Raw genomic sequence first — 23,459 nt, 5'->3', positions numbered from 1 at the left:
TAGCAACAGTCTGTTGCTGTTTGATCATATCATAACACCGTTCAGAAGGATGAGCATTGGCACACACTGCACACCAGTGTGACTTAGATGGGCATTTCCTGGCAATGTGGCCCCAGCGTTGACACTTATAACATCGACGTTGAGGAGGTCTGTACAATGCAATGTAATAGCGTCTGTTGAGGGCTGCGCGGGAGTGAATATAGCATGGCAGAGTCCCCTGGCCAGTCCACTCAGCTAATATCAGACCGTTGGAAAGTCGACGAGGGCTTGCAACTTGCTCTGACGCCAGATATTGAGGATTCAAGTGCTTGTTGACGTTGTAGATGACAATAAGCACTTTAGGTGCCCTTGGTGGGGCTGCTCGGAGTTTGATGTTGGCATATTCGCGAGTGAGAAGTTTGTCTATAAATGCTGATTCATTAGGCACAAAGACGTAGTTATCCTCTGTTGTGATAGAAACACAGGCCTTATCTCTAGGCTTTATTGAACATAGAATCTTCATAGTACTTCTGCAACAACAAAATATAATGACTAGTACATCTAATAACGGCTTCTACAGGGATGGTGATGTCTTGCATATGTCAAGAGAAAAGTTATAACTACAGGCCACATATTTAAACTCACCATGTAATCTGCATCACTAATATAGGGATAGTAGAAGAGAAGAGAATCACACACCATGTGTTGGCGCCCATGACACACACCAAACTGTTGTTGTTGTTAAGGGCTCCGAGAGGTGGTGCAGTATTATCCTGCTGCTGCTCCCCACAGGAGCAGTATCACTACAATCTCCCCCCTTCTAAAATATCAGAGACAGTAATCTCCCAAACTATTAGGTGGGCGACGTACACATCCCGACCTTCGTAGCCCTTGAGGCTCTTCACCGGGTTCAATATTTTCCAGCGGGGTTTGACTAACTGCTGGAGCAGAATCCTCTATTTCTGTAGGGGTAGTCTCAAGGGGCTTTCCAGGAGAAAACGAAGCATCTTTCATATCTATTGGTGTATCTTGAGATTCCACACTAATGAGGATTTCAACTGGGGCTAAATGTCTTGTAGATACTGTAGTCTCTTCACCATTTTGGTAGCGAATGTGGGCGTAATGTGGATTAGCTTGCAGGAGCTCTACCTCTTCCACTAAAGGATCCGTCTTGTTCATCCTACAGTGACTCTTCAGGAGAACGGGTCCAGGATGACATAACCAAGTGGGCATGGAGGCTCCCGTAGAGGAACGACATGAATAGTTGAGGAGTCTTTCATGAGGGGTTGCATTAGTAGCTGTGCACAGCAATGATCTAATAGAGTGAAGAGCATCAGGTAGGACAGTTTGCCAGTGTTGAACAGGTAGATTGCGCAACTTCAATGTCATTGTAACTGCCTTCCATATAGTACCATTGAACCGCTCCACTTGACCATTGCCTTGAGGGTTGTAGCTTGTTGTTCTGCTGCAGGCAATACCTTTGCTAGACAAAAACTCCTGAAGTTCGTTACTCATGAACGAGGATCCCCTGTCTGAATGGATATAAGCTGGCATACCAAAAATAGAGAACAACTGTGAAAGACAACTAATAACAGTTGAAGCAGCCATATTTGCACAGGGGAATACAAAGGGAAACCTTGAATATTCATCTACTGAGAATGATTGCAAATCATGACATGCTGCTCCACAGTGGGACCTAGAGAATGCATCAGGTGAGATGTTCTCTTGACCCGGTCGGTACAGAATATCAAAGTCATAACACGATAGTTCCATCCTCCAGCGTAATATCTTGTCATTCTTTATCCTACTTTTGTGCCTCTTGTCGAACATATACATCACGGACCGTTGGTCAGTCCTTATAGTGAAATGTCTACCAGTTAAATAATGCCTCCAGTGGCGAACTGCTTCTATGATGGCCTGGGCTTCCTTTTCTACAGCAGCATAACATTTCTCTGATCCTTGAAAAGTTCTCGAAAAGAATGCTACTGGTCGTCCTGCCTGAGATAAGACTGCAGCAATGGCAATGTCAGATGCATCCGTTTCCACTTCGAATGGTAGGGACTCATCAATGGCTTGAACTACTGAGTTTTCAATGTCCTGTTTGAGAGTATGGAAAGCGGCTTCTGCTTCCTTTGTCACAGGAAATGTGGTAGCACTCAATGGGCGGACTTTACTTGAATAGTTGTAGATCCATTGTGAGTAATAAGCAAAGAGACCAAGAGTTCTTCGGAGTGACTTTTTGTCTTGAGGCATTGGAAGTTCCCGTAGAGGTCGTAGTCCTTCAGGGTCTGGGAATATTGAACCTCCTTCCACTACATAACCAAGGATGCTAAGCCTTTTAGTTGAAAAAGTGCACTTTTCCTCATTGTAACTGATATTTTTCTTCTTGGCGGCTTCCAAAAACTTATCAAGGTTTGCATCATGTTCCTCCTGGGTCTTGCCACAAATGGTAACATTATCTAAATACGTGTAGGTTCCCATGAGTTGCTCTTCCTGAATGAGTGAATCCATAATTCGTTGGAAGCAGGCTACCCCATTGGTGACTCCAAAAGGGACTCTGGTAAACTGATACAGGCCATCACTAGCCTGAAACGCTGTGTAAGGTTTATCTTCATTCCTTATAGGGACTTGATGATAGGCACTCTGCAGATCAATTGTGCTAAACACGTAGTACTGAGCAATTTTGTTCACTGTATCGTCAATTCGAGGTAGAGGGTACCCATCAAGAAGTGTAAATTTGTTGATTGTCTCAGAGTAATCGATAGCCAGTCTCCGTTTCCTATAACCATCTTTAACAACAACAACCTGTGCACGCCAAGGGGAATCACTCGGTTCTATAATACCCTCCTTCAGCAGCCTCTGAGTTTCTTTCTCAATGAACATCCGATCCTCATAAGAATAGCGGCGTGACTTAGCTGATATAGGATGGCAATCCGCGGTAAGATTTGCAAACAGCTTTGGTGGGTCTACCCTTAAAGTGCTAAGTCCACAGACAACAAGAGGAGGCAGTTCACCTCCATATGTTAAGGTGACACTACCATGCAGCTTCTGAAAGTCCTGACCAAGGATAACATCAGAGCACAGTTGTGGCAGAATAGCTAAATGTACATCTTGATAATCCTTTCCATTAACTCTGAGATTTACCTTACAAAACCCTAAGGTCTGAATAGAGAGAGATGTTGATGCCATGGAAACGGTACCTGATGAGTGATGTAGAGTCAAGGAGAGCCGTTTAACTAAGTCAAGGTTGATGAAACTCTCTGAGCTGCCACTATCAATAAGACCATCTACTTCTGTTCCTTTGATGAATACTTTCACAACTGCCTTTGACAGTGAATTTGGAGTAGCCGCAGAAGTCACTGTTGCTAGAGTCGCATGATCACTGGAATGTGTGGAGGCACTAGCTCTTGTTGATGCATTAGCACGACATACTTTAGCAAAGTGACCTTTCTTGTGGCATTTATGGCACATTGCTTCACGAGCAGGACACTTTGGACGTGGATGTCTTGAAAAACCACAAAAGAAACACACCGTACCTGCTGCTGCTGTCACTGAGGCAGGTTCCCCAGTAACTTCATTGCAAGAGTCTTGGTCAGGAATTGCAGCACTTACCACTCGAGAAGGCTGAGTGGTACTGTATACTTCAGAATTCTTCTGGGCTGAATCTAGAGCTCTTGCCTGGTCAAAGGCAGCGGCTAAGTTGAGAGTTTTATTCTCCAATAAACGCTGCCTTATTATTGGTGATTGCAGGCCACTGATAAAAGCATCCCTGATGGACTCTTCACAATACTGAGCAGCTGTCACTGCTTGGAAGTGACAGTCCTTACCTAAAATTTTCAGTGCTTGAAAGTATTCCTCTAAGGACTCATCAATCTGCTGGCGGCGAGTTGCAAGGCGATAGCGTGCAAAGATTTCATTTGTAGGTTTAATATACTGAGACTTGAGGGTTTTGATAGCATCTTCGTAGGTATTACACTCAGAAATAGCCTCATATATCTTAGGTGACACAAAATTGATGAGCAGACTTAGTTTATCTAGATCTTCTTTAGGAAGGGCTCCCAAGAAGTTTTCGAAAGTCTTAAACCAGTGCTTCCATTCCTGAGCAGCCGTTGATAAGCTGGGGTCACAGTCTAGCCTCTCAGGTTTCAGTAAACGCTCCATGTTGTGATGTAGTCTAGCGCAGGATCACCACCAGGTAGCCCAGGATTCTATGTTCAATAAATTGTTGTGATAGAAACACAGGCCTTATCTCTAGGCTTTATTGAACATAGAATCTTCATAGTACTTCTGCAACAACAAAATATAATGACTAGTACATCTAATAATGGCTTCTACAGGGATGGTGATGTCTTGCATATGTCAAGAGAAAAGTTATAACTACAGGCCACATATTTAAACTCACCATGTAATCTGCATCGCTGATAAATGGATAAAGTAGGAGAGAATCACACACCATGTGTTGGTGCCCATGACACACACCAAACTGTTGTTGTTGTTAAGGGCCCCTAGAGGTGGTGCAGTATTATCCTGCTGCTGCTCCCCACAGGACCAGTATCACTCATTTCCTTGCTGTCATCTGTGTAGGACCCATCTTGTTTAAGTAGGGGCCCAATACTGGACGTTGTTCTCGATTTTGATTTGGCATAGGAGAAGAAATACTTTGGGTTTCTTTCGATTTCATTTATGGCTTTTAGTTCTTCCCGCGATTCCTGACTCCTAAAGGATTCTTTTAGCTTAAGTTCGATGCTTGCTATTTCTCTGACCAGTGTCTCCCTACGCATTTCAGATATATTGACCTCTTTTAGCCGCTCTGTTATTCTTTTCCGTCGCCTGTAAAGGGAGCGCCTGTCTCTTTCTATTTTACATCTACTCCTCCTTTTTCTTAGAGGAATAAGCCTTGTGCAAACATCGAGTGCCACCGAGTTAATCTGTTCTAGGCATAAGTTGGGGTCTGTGTTGCTTAGTATATCTTCCCAGCTTATATCGGTTAGGAATTGGTTTACTTGGTCCCACTTTATGTTTTTGTTATTGAAGTTGAATTTGGTGAATGCTCCCTCGTGACTAGTCTCATTATGTCGGTCTGGGGCTCCACGCATACATGTCTGAACCTCAATTATGTTGTGATCTGAGTATATTGTTTTTGATATGGTGACATTTCTTATCAGATCATCATTGTTAGTGAAGATGAGGTCTAGTGTATTCTCCAGTCTAGTAGGCTCTATTATTTGCTGGTTTAAATTGAATTTTGTGCAGAGATTTAAAAGCTCGTGTGAGTGTGAGTTTTCATCAGAGCTGCCTCCTGGTGTTATTACTGCAACAATATTATTTGCTATATTCCTCCATTTTAGGTGCCTTAAGTTGAAATCCCCCAGGAGCAAGATGTTGGGTGCAGGAGCTGGAAGATTTTCCAGACAGTGGTCAATTTTTAACAGCTGTTCCTGGAATTGCTGGGATGTTGCATCCGGAGGCTTGTAGACTACCACAATGACTAGGTTTTGGTTTTCGACCTTTACTGCTAAAACTTCCACTACATCATTTGAGGCAATAAGCAGTTATGTGCAAACAAGTGACTCTGCAATGTACAGGCCAAACTCCCCCCCCTTTTGCCTGTTCACTCTGTCACATCTGTATAGGTTGTAACCTGGGATCCATATTTCGTTGTCCAAGTGATCCTTTATGTGGGTCTCAGTGAAAGCCGCGAACATTGCCTTTGCCTCTGCAAGCAGTCCACGGATGAAAGGTATTTTGTTGTTTGTTGCTGGCTTTATTATTATTATTATTATTATAAAAAAAGAAGCGCTAAGCCACAAGGGCTATACAGTTGCTGGCTTTAGACCCTGTATATTTGCAAAGAAGAATGTTATCGGACTGGTGGTATTGTTGGTACTGGGGGGGATTTTTTTTCCGGCATTAGTATCTGTGTATCTGTATCTGTTGGTTTGGAGTGGAGGCCATCGACTGTGGTTCCACTCCAGGAATGACTGGATTTGGTGTACGATTTCTGCCATTTCCTGCCAGTTTTTTTACCTTCCTGGCACTAAAAAACCTCTCCCTCTTGAGTGGCTGTGGCTACCCAGGTTTTCCCATGGCCTGGATGTTTTGTATTTTTTTGTCCCCTTTAGATGGTATGCCTGGCAATTTATTATTATTATTATAATCAAAAAGAAGCGCTAAGCCACAAGGGCTATACAGCGCCTGGCAATTTAAGTTACAGCACAGTCTTTCCTGTACTGAAGAGATACACAGTTCAGGGTGAAAAAGCTTACAGGAAAGGAGTTTGCATTTTCCTGTTGTCATATGGGCATGGCATTTTCTAGGGTGGTCATATTATTATTATTATAATAAAAAAAGAAGCGCTAAGCCACAAGGACTATACAGCTAGGGTGGTCATAGTTGCACGTCCCATCTGTTTTTCCAGATTTCCCATGTCAGCAGATACCAAGTGCATAGTATGTGCACAGGCTTGGTTTCCGTTTGCCTTGGGTTTCTGTGACTGTATTCTTTGTTGGTGCATGTTTCCCTGTCTTACTTCTATCCTCCCTAGCACCAACAATGGAGCTCCCACCAGTTGTTTTTGGTAATATATCCTCACTATTAAGTAAGTAAGTAAGTAAGTAAGTAAGTTTATTCAGGTATACACAAATACAGTTACATAGAATTATCATATATAGCAGCATATGTGTAGAGAACCTAGGATAACCCAAAAAAGTCAGACAGAGTGACTTATTTCCATTGGAGTCTTCTTGTTTGCTATTTCCTGCGGTATTTCTAGTTTGCAATATTGGTTTTATCTTATCTTTGACTACACTTGTTTCCCTACTATGGCTCCTGTCCCCTATGAGGTCATTTATATGTATTCCTTCCTGCGTATAGTTCCCGACTACCTGGACAAAATCTCCAGCTTCACCATTTCTGTCTCCCAGGACAGCATCTCCAGCTTCACCATTACTGTCTCCCAGGACAGCACCTCCAGCTTCACCATTACTGTCTCCCAGGACAGCACCTCCAGCTTCACCATTACTGTCTCCCAGGACAGCACCTCCAGCTTCACCATTACTGTCTCCCAGGACAGCACTATCAGCCCCACATTTACTGACTACCAGGACTTCATCTCCAGCCTTACAGTTTCTGACTACATGGCCAGTATCAAGGGCAGTACCATTCAGCACAGACTTTTTATGTTCCCATCTGTTGTAGAAAGCTTCCAGGTTGTCTATGAAAGCAGCTTTGATGTTGTCCTCTTTTAATACCCTTGTGATTTTAGTCCACAGATTTATCTCATTTGGGCATACCCAAAAACATTTCCCTGTTTTAACACTGCTTGTAGCTAGTTCTTGGATATCTGCACAAGGGGCGTGACACCAATTTCCACAAAAATGACAATTTACCCATGTGGAAGCCCGTTTGTTTGACTGACCACAGACTACACACAGCTTCATAATGATTTGAATGGTTGATTTACTGGAATTCTACTAGCAACCTCTTGAATATTCTATTAATAACCTCCTTAAATGAAGCTCTAGCTATTTGTATTTCTGTTTCTAACTGTTTTTGTATATTGGACAGCTTACCGTGCACGTTCCTGATATATATTTAATGTTTGTGTTTATAAGGGCGCCAACAACCCCATCCGATCCATTTACAGTCTGCTTTATTGTCCAACGAAACCGTTTGAAACCAGTCAAGGGTTCGGACCAGTCAAGGGTTCGGACCAGTCAAGGGTTCGGACCAGTCGATCTGATCTGATCAGTGGGTCGCTTATTTAAAACATACTGGTCGGTGATTTGGGCTAACACATGAAGGATCTACTGGAAATTATCTACCCGAGTAATATGTGATTTGATTGATACAAAAGTATAACTTGCGTGTTGAAGAAACCGGTGACTGCTGGCAGCTCCTACTCTCTCACTTGGTTTAAATTATTATTATTATAATCAAGGGGGAAGCGCTAAACCCGGAGGATTATACAGCGCCTGGGGGGGGGGGATGTGGAAGGCATTCAGGCTTAATTCGGGGAACTGGAGCACAGATCCAATTCCCTAAATCAAAAGCCCCTCACCAACATCAAGGAACCTTCCTTGAGGGGACTTGGTTTAAAGGTTCCTATACATTCACTTAACATCTCCCAAAATCTCTCTCTCTCCTCTACATTCCTCTCTTCTCCAGGTGCATACACGCTTATTATGACCCACTTTTCGCATCCAACCTTTACTTTAATGCACATAATCCTTGAATTTACACATTCATATTCTCTTTTCTCCTTCCATAACTGATCCTTCAACATTACTGCTACCCCTTCCTTAGCTCTAACTCTCTCAGATACTCCATACTTAATCCCATTTATTCCCCCACCGAAACTCCCCTACCCCCTTCAGCTTTGTTTCGCTTAGGGCCAGGACATTCAACTTCTTTTCATTCATAACATCAGCAATCATCTGTTTCTTGTCATCCGCACTACATCAACGCACATTCAAGCATCCCAGTTTTATATTATTATTATAATCAAAAATTAGCACTAAGCCACAAGGGCCCAGTTTTATAGTTTTTCTTCTTCTCTTTTTTAGTAAATGTCTACAGGAGAAGGGGTTACTAGCCCATCGCTCCCGGCATTTTAGTCGCCTCATACGACATGCATGGCTTACGGAGGGAAGATTCTTTTCCACTTCCCCATGGACAATTGAAGAAATAAAGAAGAACAAGAGCTAATTAGAAAAAGTTGAAAAACCTAGATGTATGTATATTTATATGCATGTGCGTGTCTGTGAAGTGTGACCAAAGTGTAAGTAGGAGTAGCAAGATATCCCTGTTATCTAGCATGTTTATGAGACAGAAAAAGAAACCAGCAATCCTACCATCATGCAAAACAGTTACAGGTTTCTGTTTCACAGTCATCTGGCAGGATGGTAGTACTTCCCTGGGTGGTTGCTGTCTACCAACCTACTACCTACAAATTGTGTATTCCCTCATTTTATTTATTAAGGAGGGGGAAAGCTACCAGTCAACACAGACTTGTACTTACTCTCAAGTCACTGACCAGCTGACGAAGGCTCCGCCCTACGTTGACCCAACACACTCTTGGCTGTCAAGAACTCTGGCACACAGACCCAACTCTCTTTCTCAGTCATTTCCCTGAGTTTATATGGTCCTACAGACAACCAACTTCCCTCCCAACTTCAAAGTCCTGGAGTCACTCTCCATGGGGGCACACCATATGTGCTTTAAACAAAGGATAGCTTATCCACCAGTCATTAACAATCACTCCTTAATGTCCTCTTGGGGTTTTCACACCCCTGTTACCTGGGAAGGGTATAGCAGATTGGCAGTTGCTAGGCAGGTCCTGTTGTGACCTGCCTGTGAAACAGTTTACCCCTACATCAAAATACATATTGTATTATTTAAAGCCTAGTAGTAGGTTACAGTAGGAATCAGTCATGATTATGAACATGAGAGAATCAGCTTACAATAATAGGTACACAAATGATAATGCAATTATTATTATTATTATAATAAAAAAGAAGCGCTAAGCCACAAGGACTATACAGCGCTAATGATAATGCAAGAAATTGCTCTCTTTCATTTCTGTAGCTTCATTAGGAAGCTTTTAGTTCTCATCCTGAACTAGCTCATACTAGAACGGGTTTTGACATGTTTAGGCAATCTGTTCCACTCCTCTATTGCTGTTTAATAAGAGGGGTTTGAGGCCTGACCATGACCCTTGTAGGTTTAGTGCTTCTTTTTTATTTTGATAATAATTGAGGCCTGACCACCTGCTGTAGGTACTACAAAACTGTGTTCACTTCCTCTAGTACCATACAGGTTTTGGTTCCTAATCTTGACAAACTTGGCAGCAAGATATTCTGGACATTGCTTGTGAGCAATTTTATGAACATGATTTAGCTTTAGTTGCTTTATTCTGTGTTGGTGTTTAAGCTAAGTCGGCTCCGAGATGTGGTTGTCTAACAACTGTGTAGTAAGTTCAAGACCGTCTGTGTCTCTCTTCCCATTTCCTCTTCTGTCAGTCTCCTTTGACCTTGTCTTCTTTGCCCTTGTCTTTGTCCCTGTCTTTTTTGCCCTTATCCCCTGTCTCCTTTGACCCTATCTCATTTCCCCTTGTCTTCTTTGCCTTTGTCCCTATCTCCTTTGCTATCTCTCTTCACTCTGCCCTTTGCCTATCTCGTTTTCAACTTGCCTTTTAGCACCTCTCTCCTTCCCTCCCCCCCCCCATCTCTTTTTTCCCCCTCTCTCCCTCTTCTTTTTTCCCCCTCTCTCCCTCTTCTTTTTTCCCTTCTCTCCCTCTTCTTTTCCTCCCCCTCCCTTTTACCTTTAGGGCAGGGAAGGGAGGAGTTAGGGGTAATTAGGTTTGGTCCAAGGAAGAAGACTAAAAGGTCCAATTCCTTAGATCAAGATCCTCTTCACCCCTGTGAAGAGGACACACATGAAAGGTATCAACAAACACATGTGATCCATCTCGCACAAAATACTTATGTGAAGATTATGTACAATTCAGTGCAAGGTGTTAAAAGCAATTTCTTTTAGCACACATTTATTTCATTTACAAAAATATATATAAACAGGAAGGCACACTGTTTAACTGCTTATAATTTTTTGGAAGAACAGAATTTGGAGTTTTTACCAGCAACAGTATAGTATTTTTTAATAAAATAAAATATAGTGGTGGCCAGCATTATACAATATATGAACTCCAGTGGCACAAGCTGGAAGAACTGTGAAACTACAAACTTAGTGTATGCCATTCTAAGAGTGACTACACAACACCTACCCACTAGTTTTCAAACCTCAAAAAAATGCACAGTAATATAAAAGATGCCATGTAATCATCAGCACTAATACAATAATACAAGTAACATATATTATGTAAAGTATTATTGGAAATACAGCATTGCAGGAAGATTTTATGAGGCCAATATAATTAGGTAGAAATATTCTGAGGACACAAAGCATTAAAGGAAAAGGGAAACAATGCTGACAATTAAAGTACATATAAAAAATGTTGATACCTACTGATGGTAAGTGGCTGAAAAAGAGGTTGCTGAAAACTAAAGATGAATAAATAACAAATTAGATAGTGGGAAAAGTACACAAGAACAGTAAGAAATAGAATGGTACTGTACAATATATGTACAAGTATAGTCTTATATTTAAGGAGAGAGATGAGAAATATTTAAGAGTGGCAAACTAATATTTTGTTATACTGTATTTGTGGGCAAGTACAAAATCCATAGGGGTTATACAGTGCCCGAGGAATGAGAGGCAATCAGGTTTAAGCTACGGAAGAGGATCAAACCTGATTCGTTGGATCAAGAATTGTTTACTGTCAAGATACCTTCCTTGAATGTAGCAATATTTTGTAATGTTATGTAAACAAAATACAGTACTGTATTGCCATATTTATTAAGAATACAATTGTACTGAAGAAGTCATTCTATCAGAGGTAGGAAAATGTGACAATTATATGTATTTCATATGCAAGCATACTAGTAAATCTTCAGTATCCATGGCTTTACTATTTAAGTGCTATACTTCTCATATTTGTAATACAATATTTTCTAGTGACCAGTCCCATGAATAAGTGCCATTATCACAGGTTGTGACAGCAAATGAGCTAGTCAGAACAGCAAGACACTTCACATCTAACATTTACTAAACAAACACATTCAAACCTGGTTTGCTGATAATTCGGGATGCTCCCATACCGTATATGTGGCTAGTTTTAAAGCCTTGTAAGAGGTTTAACTAGAGAATTCATGACACTATTTGTCATGCATCAAAACTACATCACATCTTCAGAAAGCCATTATGAGCAGAATTTTGATCTAGTTTGATCTCATTTTGGACAGCATTACATTTGCATGTCACACAGTAGTATCTGATATGTCAAATGTAATCTTTGAAATATGTTCATAAGTCATATTTAGTTTTTGGAGTGAATATTATTTTGCTTAATTAATTTTTATTTATATAATGCAACATCACACACAGCATATGATGGCTGTAGGCATTTCCAGTAGATGTGGTATATACAGTATATAGCATCTAAGAATATGAATCATATTAACACTTGAGGTTCTCCTGTTAACCCGTAAATGGTCCAAACGTATACAGTGGACCCCCGCATAACGATTACCTCCGAATGTGACCAATTATGTAAGTGTATTTATGTAAGTGTGTTTGTACGTGTATGTTTGGGGGTCTGAAATGGACTAATCTACTTCACAATATTTCTTATGGGAACAAATTCGGTCAGTACTGGCACCTGAACACACTTCTGGAGTGAAAAAATATCGTTAACCGGGGGTCCACTGTATATACGTTTTTTCAACATTTGAAAATATGTAAAAAAAGTAGATCTACTTTTTTTTTGTTACATTTGAAAACATGTAAAAAAAATGTAGATTTACTTTTGTAGCACTACACATGTGAACGTAGATCTGCTTGGACTGTTTACGGGTTAAATACAGTACAGTACCTCTTATTTGGAATTCTTCCAGATTTGAAAAATTAAAATTAAATTCAGAATGATGCTTAATCTTTTTGATTCAGTCTTTGAATTCTAGATATTTTTTAAAATTCTGAATTTTCCTGAATTTTCAAATGTGTGGAATACTGTGAAATTTTCTCTGATTTTGACAATTCAGCTTAAAGAAACATTTGACTTTTGATTACGTATTTACTCTTAATTTGGAATTCTTGAAAAAATATATAAATTTACTCTTTCTGTTTACAATACTGTATTCAGAACTTTCCATAATTTGTTCATCTCCAAGCACAAATTAGTCCAAGTAAGAGAAATCAGTGTAGTCTGTAATGAGGACTGTATTAACCCTTAAACGGTCCAAACGTATACATACGTTTTTTCAACATCTGAAAGTATGTAAAAAATGTAGATCTTTTTTGCTTTACATTTGAAAACATGTAAAAAAACTTCCATCTACATTTTTTATTTGTTATATTTGAAAATATGTAAAAAAGAGTAGATCTACTTTTGTAGCACTACGAATTTGAATGTCGATCTGTTTGGACCGTTTAAGGGTTAAGAGGCAATTCAATTCTCATGATAAGACCAAAGGTGCAGATCCTGGATCTCGTAATGAAAAAAAAAAAAAAAAAAAAAAAAAACTTCAATTACACATTATAAAAATAATGGAAAGGAATGAGAAGGGAAGAATTTAAATGTTCCAAGTTATGAGCAAAAAGACTGAATTTCAACTGGAAGAACATTAATTTACCAGAAATTCAAGAAAATAAGTGCTGTTATGCAATTGTGTTATGCATCATTTTCTCTTCTACAGACATCAGTTTGCACACCATCCTCAAATGACAAGAAATGTTTCATGTTGTCTCTTTTTGTATATAAGAGTTTATTACAGTGCAGCATGTGCGATTAAAAAAATTTATAAAGCCACATAGATTAGATTTCCATTACAACATTTTATTAAAGATGCTTAAATAGTACCTTAAGTCAAAATCTTTTCAACCTGACTGGAATATCATTAATACAATCACTAAGAAAAATATGAGAAATGAGAAATGCATGAAGAAGGGCAAAGTTGTTTTACAAATGACCAACCTTCCTTATAGGAAAATACAGTACTCATCTAAAAGATGGTTATGAATAGTTTGCACTATCTCTATTAATATTATAATTCCTACGCTGTTAATATAAGACATTTTTATTAAGATGTAACAAAATATAAAATTACTATTATCTAACCAACAATATATAATCAGTGAATATGTACAATAATTCAGTATTTACTTGCTCTAAATACAATAGAGTTTACAATAAATTTCAACATATGAACATTTCATTAAGTTAAATTGTGCTTTATTTAAAAATATTATACAACTAGTGTGGGCCTATCAAGGATATATAAATGTATAACAAGTAGCTACTGCATGCAACAGTGTACATTTACTAAATGAATGTTCTTTCCTGTATGCAAAATATTAGGATACTCTCAAGATAAACCACAACACTTTATCAGTGTTCATAAATGTAACTGAATCCAATCAACTGCAGTACTTCCAAAAGTTTATACTGAAAAGAATTTATTGTATCATGCATGTCCTCTTATTTTTATTTACTGTATTATTATTCTTAGGTTGATGGGGGAAAGGAAGTGCTTAAAATATAAGAATCACATAGCACCTAGGGGAATGGAAGGCAATCCCATTCAATCTAAGGAAAGGAAGACCAGGTTAAATTCCTTAGACCAAGAGCCTCTCGCTGGCATCATGTTAAACCCTCGAGGGTTCAACATGAGGATAAGCTATGTAATTTTACATTACAGTGCATAAGCATGTCCTTATACAGTGGAACCTCGTTTGTCAAACGGATTAGTTGTTGAACAAATAGGTTTTTGAACCGATTTGGTCAATTTGGTTTTCCTATGTGGTCTTGGTTGTCAACCAACAACGCTCGGATCACATGATCACCAGACAGAGTCTGCAGCGTGGGTCTCAGTCAGTATAGTAACTAATGCACATGCTGTAAACATCTCTTGAGCTCTTGCTGAGCATCTTGCGAAGGTAACGAAACTGCTAACTAGGTTATCGCGAAGCTAGTGGAAACGGCGACATTTACGTATTGATGATTTTGCCCACTTTGAGCCCTATTTTGTGCCAGTTCCATTGTTCCAGTCAACTAAACTCACAGCTGTTTCACTAGAGCTCCTTTTATTCTATTAGACTGAGTAAAAGAAACTACCCATTTACCTACTTCAACTACCCACTAAAATTATCTGAAATTACTGATTTGGCCAATATCACACAAAATTCAAGAAAGGCCAATTTCAAAATAGGGTCCAGCATAAACAATGCAGATATTCTTGGCACTAAAATAACATTTTATCTATTCATTATTCATGTCTCCAGGCCCCTTATGTTAAGCTTGCTCTTCATGTATTTTTATTCTCACACACACACACACACACACACACACACACACACACACACACACACACACACACACACACACACACACACACACACACACACACACACACACACACACACACAAAATTTACTGTTATTCAAACTACTGCATAATTGTAATAATTGTATAAATAATATCAGTGCATTCATAAATGCATATTAGACCCACCAGTTAACGTGTATTGGACGCATGACATGATTTGTTTACTCTTGAACATCAGCAATAATCGAACATCTCCGCTACTTTGAACTCAATTTTAACCCTTTCAGGGTTTCGGACATACTAGTATGGCTTACGCACCAGGGTTTTTGACGTACTAGTACGCCTAAATTCTAGCGCCCTCAAATCTAATGAGAGAAAGCTGGTAGGTCTACATATGAAAGAATGGGTCTATGTGGTCAGTGTGTGCAGTATAAAACAAATCCTGCAGCACACAGTGCGTAATGAGGAAAAAAAAATTTAGACCGTGTTTTTGGATTAAAACAGCGACTTTGCACTGTATATTCGTATGGTATTTATTGTTGTATTCTAGTTTTCCTGGTCTCATTTTATAGAATGGAAGACATATTACAGAAATTGAGATGATTTTGACTGGCTTTACAATGAAAAGTACCTTGAAATTGAGCTCAAAGTAGCAGAAATGTTCAAAAGCAAACAAATCATGCTAAGCGTCCAATACACGTCAACTGGTGAGTCTAATATTCTTTCACAAGTGCGCCGATATTATTTATACCATTTCTACACTAATGCAGTAGTCTGCATAACAGTAAATCATCTATTTTTTGTGAGAATAAAAATTCAAAGTGGAAAGCAAAAGAATGTAAGAGGGGCATGGGGACGTGACTAATGAACAGAGGAAATGTTATTTTAGTGCCAGGAATGTCTTTATTGTTTATTCTGGACCCTATTTGGAAATTAGCATCTTTTGAAATTTGTGTGAAATTGGCAAAATTGCTAAATTCTGACCACTGTATTGGATAGTTGAAATTGGTAAATGGGTGGTTTCTTGTACTCATTCGATAGAAAAAAATGGAGTTCTAGCAAAATAGTCATGATCTTTGTCGACTAGTACACTGGAATTGGCCGAAAATAGGGCTCAAAGTGGGCAAAAATCGCCGATGCGTAAACATCGTCAAGACCGCTAACTTCGCGAGAGCGTAATTCCGTAAGTTTTCCATCAAATTTCATACTTTTGGTGTCATTATGATCAGGAAAAGATTCTCTATCTTTTCCTAAGAATTTTTTTTTTTTTTTTTAAATTTGGGTGATCCTGAGAACAAGTCTGGGAGAGGGCCTGGGGACCCTGAAAGGGTTAAGCTACTTTTAGGCTTAAATACCATAAATACCACATGAAAATACACCGCAAAGTCACTGTTTTAAACCAAAAACGTGGTCTTTTTTTTTCTCGTTATGCACTGCATTCTGCAGGATTTTCTTTTTATACTGGGCACACTGGCCATGCAGACCCATTCTCTCACACGTAGGCTTACCAGCTTTCTCCCACAAGATTTGAAGCCGCCAGAATTTTATCATTACCTCTCCTCTGACAGGTAAGAAACAGTTAAATTTTCATTTACTTTACCGTATGTAAATTTTCATTTAGAATTCACTTTATACAGCACACGGAAACTGTATATTTTATGAATCGTTTTACGTAGTATTAATACGTACATTATTATTAATAAATTATTATATTGTCATTTTTAGATTAGAACGGATTAATTCTATTTACATTATTGTGAGAAAAATTGGTTTGGTTGTCGAACTGACATCATCTGGAATGAATTAAGTTCAAAAACCAAGGTTCCACTGTATTATTGACTGAAGCTGGGCAAGCCACTCCAGATCCTTGTGATTATGCTCATTAGATACACCTTAGTTTATATATATATATATATATATATATATAGCCATAGGTTATGATGACTGATGAAGACATGTGAATTAAAAATGTATTATTATGACTAAGCACTAAACCCATAAGGGTCATACAGAGCCGAATTAAAAAACACAGAGAACACATCTGTTGATAGTATTTAAAGTTTTCTTCCATCTCCTTTTTCAAACAGCAGAGTAAAACTTTGGTGCAGTGATATGCCAAGTATTCTAACAATTGCAAGTCATGAGGAAAATTGAACAGGCTGTTTTTGCAAGAGAAAGTTTTAAAATATGATAATACTGTACCAGCCAGAGATTACTTTAACCTAAGATCTTCAATGAAAATACCTCATTCAACTTTCTTCAATTATTATTATTATTATTATAATCAAAAAGAAGCGCTAAGCCACAAGGGCTAACTTTCTTCAAAACAGTAAAAGGTGATTTACTGTAAACAAGAAAATGTTCAGTTCATCTAACTACTGGCATATGCAGGTGCCCATTGGTCAATTATATATTCCTGATCTTGGTAACTTGAGAATGCTCTTATGATCAACTTCAAGCTTTAAACAATGGTGTATGCTACTTAGAAAGTGATTGGGATTCTTATTGGAGTGTGTAGGTACCAATTTGCCATTTCTTTTTAACCCGTAAACAGTCCAAATGTATACATACGTTTTTTCAACATTTGAAAGTATGTAAAAAAAAAGTAGATCTACTTTTTTGTTTTTGTTACATTTGAAAATATGTAAAAAAACGTAGATCTACTTTTGTAGCACTACACATGTGAACATACATCTGCTTGGACCGTTTACGTGTTAAATAACTAAGATTATTGTTATTATTATTATTATCAAAAAGAAGTGCTAAACCACAAGGGTTAAATAACTAAGAGTATGACTCTTCTGAACAGATTCTGTATTGGCTGATGTATCTTATGAACAGGATAGTATCCTGTAAGTTTAAGTTGTGTAGATTTAAATTTGCCAGTTTACTGACATTTAATAAATTTGAAAATGTTAAATTCCAATCAATAACTGGAGAATGCCTTTGATCAAATTGACTCAAAGGAAGGTTTACATTGATTTTTGGGTGTTTAAGCTATTATTTACTAATTTTATTAAACAAATTGCTTTCTGTGCAAGAAATGGAGAATGCCCCTTTTATTGAAGAAATTGCAAGTCAGAATATTGGTTTTCATGTGATAATTTGTGTATGCCTCATCTGACTAGCTTCGCAACTTCAAGACTGATGCATCTTACTTTGGAGTATTGTTGGTCTATGTAGGTAACAATATGCAAAATTTCTCAACCTTTCATCTTATAGGTGGTATGCAAATTTCAGTTTCTTAAAAATCATATATTCCTAGAAGACTGTAGTGTTTCAAATACTGTAGAATATAACTGTGGAAAAATAACTTAAAAATGTAAAAGCCTTAAATTTTTATGGCATTTTAAATTTCACGAGTTTAGTGAGACTTGCTTATATTTTTGTATGGTTTTATTGTAGTCATTCACATATTATACTCAGGCACAAATTTCTTTCCTTCCTCTATAACTTTTGCCCATCAAGGAAGGTTTCTTGATGTCACTGAGGGAACTCTTGATCCAAGAATTGTACCTGTCTTCTCTTTTGTTGGACTGAACCTGACTGCACCCAATTCCCCCATTTGATCAACTTCAGTCCTTCAAATGTAATAACATGAGAGTGCAGCTTCAGACCTAAAGTGCTGATGTATGTGTATTTTGGAATATTGGTCTTTGTGCAATGATTTGAGAATGCTTCTTCTGATTGGCTTTAAACTTTCAAAGTTGGTGTATATTACTTATAGAAAGAAATCATACTAATTTTAGCTAGTGTAAGAAGTCTGGACTGTCCATGCATTAATCTGTGAATACCTTTTCTGACTGGCTTCAAATCTAATATGTAACTGCATATCAGAATTGAAGATGCCACACACTGTACAAGTCCTCTGATGTGTACTGAGGTAGGAGGAGGTTGGGTTAATGGAGTACAGGGATACCATTCTTTGATTGCACAGTGAATGAAACACATTTACCTACATGAGAAGCCAGCTTAAAATATACCATGGTCAGTAAGTCACTGGACACTCCACATTCTGCTTATATTAATACTGCTGTACAATAAATATACGTACTTATGTTGCACTCTATTACTATTAAACATCTAAATACTAGTTATAACACTGACCTGAATGACTAGATTATCTTTTCCAATTTGTATTAGTATTCCTTATCGCAAAAATTTAAAAATATTACTCTTATGTTATTTTTAAAATATTACTTAAGTAAGTTTTTGTACAGTATATAATTGTAATAGAAACCTCACCTAAATGTTCAGTTTATGTTTCACATTAATGTGAATAAAAACAATGAATAAATATTACTACAGTAAAAAATACAACAGTATTACTACATTTGCTTGAAAATAAAAAGAATAAGTAAAAATGCTTTTCCCACATAATTCATGAAGGCTTGTGACATACCTGTGACCTGTTTCAAGAAATCAACTTTCCCAGCCTGGCCTGAGGCTAGATTATTTTATTAACTGGCTGGTCAACCTGGCCATTTACTACTTAAATAGAAATCACAACTAGGCTTATCTGGCACTTTTCTCTTAAGAGTTGTGATAAACTACTTGGGGAGACAGGTATAAAGACTTGTGCAAAACAAGCTTATATTGTGACACTGATTTGCTCAGGATATAGAGCTTTGTCAAATCATAAATTCATAACGCCCTATTCTAAGCTTACAAATTGTGATAAGCAGCGACAAGTATGTAAGCAAGACGTGGTATTAGAACATTTATTGAGATGTTTTGTTCCCTGTTGTACAAAACGCTCCACAACACGTGCCCTAATCTACAGCCCCTGGTGAGGGGGAAAAAAAAAAAAAAAAAGAGTCCACACAACAGAGGTCCTAATTTTAAGAGACTGATGGATAAAATGTTCCCCACAATAAATGCCCTAATTTAACCCTTAAATGGTCCAAACGTATATATACGTTTTTTCAACATCTGAAAGTATGTAAAAAAATGTAGATCTTCTTTTTTGTTTTACATTTGAAAATGTGTAAAAAAACTTTTATCTACATTATTTTTATGTTATATTTGAAAATATGTAAAAAAAAGTAGATCTACTTTTGTAGCACTACGAATTTGAATGTTGATCTGTTTGGACCGTTTAAGGGTTAAAGCCTCTGATGGGCAAAAAATCTCCCCTCCAATAATGGTCTAGTACAGTGTATATATCTCACATGCATACATGTACCATGAGCACAATATTGTCCAAGTCAAAGCTTGTTCTGCTCATATTCTTCATACCCAATCTGTACATCCAACTTGGAGAGAATTTAACAGTGTACTGGTAAAGTAAATTTTTATTCATGTTTCAAAAAGTAGAAGCTGTTTTCTGTACATGGAATGGAAGACTATAAAAAATCTTAAGTACATCGAGGATATCTGCAAAAAAAAATAAAAAAAAAAAAGGGGGGGGGGGGGGAAGCTTTCTATTACTATCTCAATGGAGGACTACTGGGTAGCCACTATTATCAGATGGTTGATGCAGAAATATTAAAGCAAGAGAGAGACTTTCACTACCCTCTAATTCTCTCTCTTATCCTCTGCATACTGACATTAATGGGTTCTAAATTTTGTCTACAACAGGATTAGTCAAAACTTTAAAAGTACTTTACAAAAAAAAAATAATCCTCATCATAAATAGCTCACTGGATGTAGACACAGTTAAATGTTAAACCACAAACTTCCTGTTTGTAATAAACTATTCTTCTTCTTTCAACAAAAACAAACTGCTGTATCCCACCGAAGCAGGGTGGCCCAAAAAAGAAAAACGAAAGTTTCTCTTTTTGAGTTAAGTAATGTATACAGAAGATAGGGTTGCTAGCCCTTTGCTCCCAGCATTTCAATCGCCTCATATGACACGCATGGCTTACTGAGGAAGAATTCTGTTCCACTTCTCCATGGAGATTAGAGGAAATGAACAAGAACAAGAACTAATAAGAAAATAGAAGAAAACCCAGAGGGGTGTGTATATATATGGTTGTACATGCATGTGTAGTGTGACTTAAAGTGTAAGTAGAAGTAGCAAGACATACCTGAAATCTTGCACCTTTTTTTTTTTTTCCCCCAACAAACCAGCCGTATCCCACCAAGGCAGGGTGGCCCAAAAAGAAAAACGAAAGTTTCTCTTTTTAAATTTAGTAATTTATACAGAAGGGGTTACTCGGCCCTTGCTCCCGGCATTTTAGTCGCCTCTTACAACACGCATGGCTTACGGAGGAAGAATTCTGTTCCGCTTCCCCATGGAGATTAGAGGAAATAAACAAGAACAAGAACTAGAAAGAAAATAGAAGAAAACCCAGAGGGGTGTGTATATATATGCTTGTACATGTATGTGTGGTGTGACCTAAGTGTAGGTAGAAGTAGCAAGACGTACCTGAAATCTTGCATGTTTAAGAGACAGAAAAATGACACCAGCAATCCTACCATCATGTAAAACAATTACAGGATTCCATTTTACACTCACTTGGCAGGACGGTAGTACCTCCCTGGGAGGTTGCTGTCTACCAACCTACTACCTTCATCTTGCATCTTTATGAGACAGAAAAAAAAGACACCAGCAATCCTACCATCATGTAATAAACAGTTATGAAGAAATAATTGATATATTTCATTCTTAAGGTCACCATACTTCAGTGGAAATGGCTAATGTGGTAAAGAAAAGTATAACTGTGTATGTAGTGGACACATACAAGTTTAAGATATTATAGTACTGTATCAGGAATTGCAATGCTCTGCCAAAATATTATTGTAGGATGACTAAGTGAATATTCTTTATGATCAACTAGTGTGCAGTATGTACTGAAACATACTTTAATGCACCTGATCTGTCTGCTTCATTGAGTGGTTTTGTACTGTAATATACATCTTGAGTACAATTGGGGAAACCTAAGAAATTCTCAGATACAGGTTAATAATCATATGAAAATATCATAATTGTTTTTTGGGGAGGGGAGGACCTATGTCATTCTGTGTTTGGGCTTACTATATTATGCTAAATGCCATGTTTCCATATTATGGTCTCTCCTTTGGCACACATAGTGAACAAGTATTTGGTGTACACAACATGGTTACAGACTGTAGAATATGGGATGCCAGTGATTTCTTTTCTACAAATCTGCAATAGCTGTCAAGCCATTTAATACTTTAGAAAAAATGTCAAACTTGAATTACTGTTCCTGACTAGTTATGCCTTGAGGCAACATTAGCTGTTGTCTAGTCATACTCTGAGCCGATAGTTATAGAAAGTTCACCTTCATGGATGTAGGTCATGTGGTACCACTGGTTAGTGTCAACAAATACTGAAAGAAAAGGCTAGTGTTAAACATCTCAAATATCATATGGAATCTGACAGTAGCAGACAATGACTATTCCATGTTCATTATTATTTGTAAAGTAACAAAATTTACTAAAGTAAAAATCTAATGCAAGGCTCCTCATCCATGTGTCCATGGGAGCTAGAACACCTGTGTAGTTATCTTATCTTCCTGTTGCTTAAAATATCTCTCACTGCTGAGCATTTTTGCTAACTTTTTTAATTTAATAATAATACTGTACATAATACACTTTACTACAGATCTTTTTGCTTTGCTTCTACTTTTTGTTTTGCCTTTACTGTTTTTGTTTCTTTTCTTGGTGATTACTAAAGTATTGTTTTGGTAATTTTTATTTTTATATAAATATGATAAAATAAATATTGAAGTCCTACAAAAAATTACTACAATACTTCGTATTCATATTCTTATCATTCATTATGAATTAAATGGTTATTAAAACAAAAAAAAAGTAGCAAAAATACTCAGCAGTAATAAGAGATACCGTAAGCAACAGGAAGACTAGTTACTGGCATACGCCAACCCATATACAGTACAGTACAGTATAGACAAACCCTAGTGATTACTACACCATAATTTTTGCCGCAGATTTGCTCGTCCTGTATACAGAATTTTATTTTTACTTTATTAAACTATAATTAGAGTACAGAGTAGTGTTCTCACCTTAAAAAAATTGCAGACATGCTACAGGATGACTACAGAGAGCTCAGAAATGTACCACAAGTTACAATAAAAAAAAAAAAAAAAAAAAAAAAAAAAAAAAAAAAAAAAAAAAAAAACTTCAAATCCTTGTTTGTATGGGAAAAGGAGGAATCTGATAACACCCTTCAAGGAAAGGTGTCTTGATGCTGGTGAAGGTCTCTTTATCCAAAGCATTAGTGCTAACCTCTTATTTTTCAGATCAAATCTGATTGCCTTCCATTCCCCAGGCCTTATATGACCATTAAGGGTTTAATGCTTCCTCATGAATATATACGAAAACACAGTGCTGATTAATGTAACCATAAAGGGTACCTTTACTGTACTCTGACTCTTACAGTAGTTACCAATAAATAATGATCTAACAAGTCAGTTGCTCCTCTAACAAAAACATGCACTAGCATAAGTCTATCCATCAACCAAGACAGTCTCTCAAACTGCTGTCAATGTGCACATCATAACTCAGACATTTGTTTATCTTCTTTTTCTTAAAATAACCTATTATTAAATATTTC

General features: G+C 37.6%; 1 protein-coding gene across 1 annotated transcript in view; it reads right to left on the bottom strand.

Annotated features, from left to right (window-relative positions):
- Window positions 1-10,505: 10,505 nt before the first annotated feature.
- LOC128692084 (uncharacterized) overlaps window positions 10,506-23,459 on the bottom strand; it is a 43,166-nt gene continuing 30,212 nt past the window's right edge. Inside the window, exon 4 of the mRNA XM_053781072.2 lies at window positions 10,506-22,212. Within this exon, the coding sequence (XP_053637047.1) occupies window positions 22,127-22,212 (86 nt within the window). The 3' untranslated portion in view covers window positions 10,506-22,126. The remainder of the gene's footprint in view (window positions 22,213-23,459) is intronic.

The sequence above is a fragment of the Cherax quadricarinatus genome, chromosome 15, assembly GCF_038502225.1.
Source record: "Cherax quadricarinatus isolate ZL_2023a chromosome 15, ASM3850222v1, whole genome shotgun sequence".
In the NCBI taxonomy this organism is placed as follows: domain Eukaryota; kingdom Metazoa; phylum Arthropoda; class Malacostraca; order Decapoda; family Parastacidae; genus Cherax; species Cherax quadricarinatus.
This window is presented reverse-complemented; position numbering and strand designations above follow the sequence as displayed.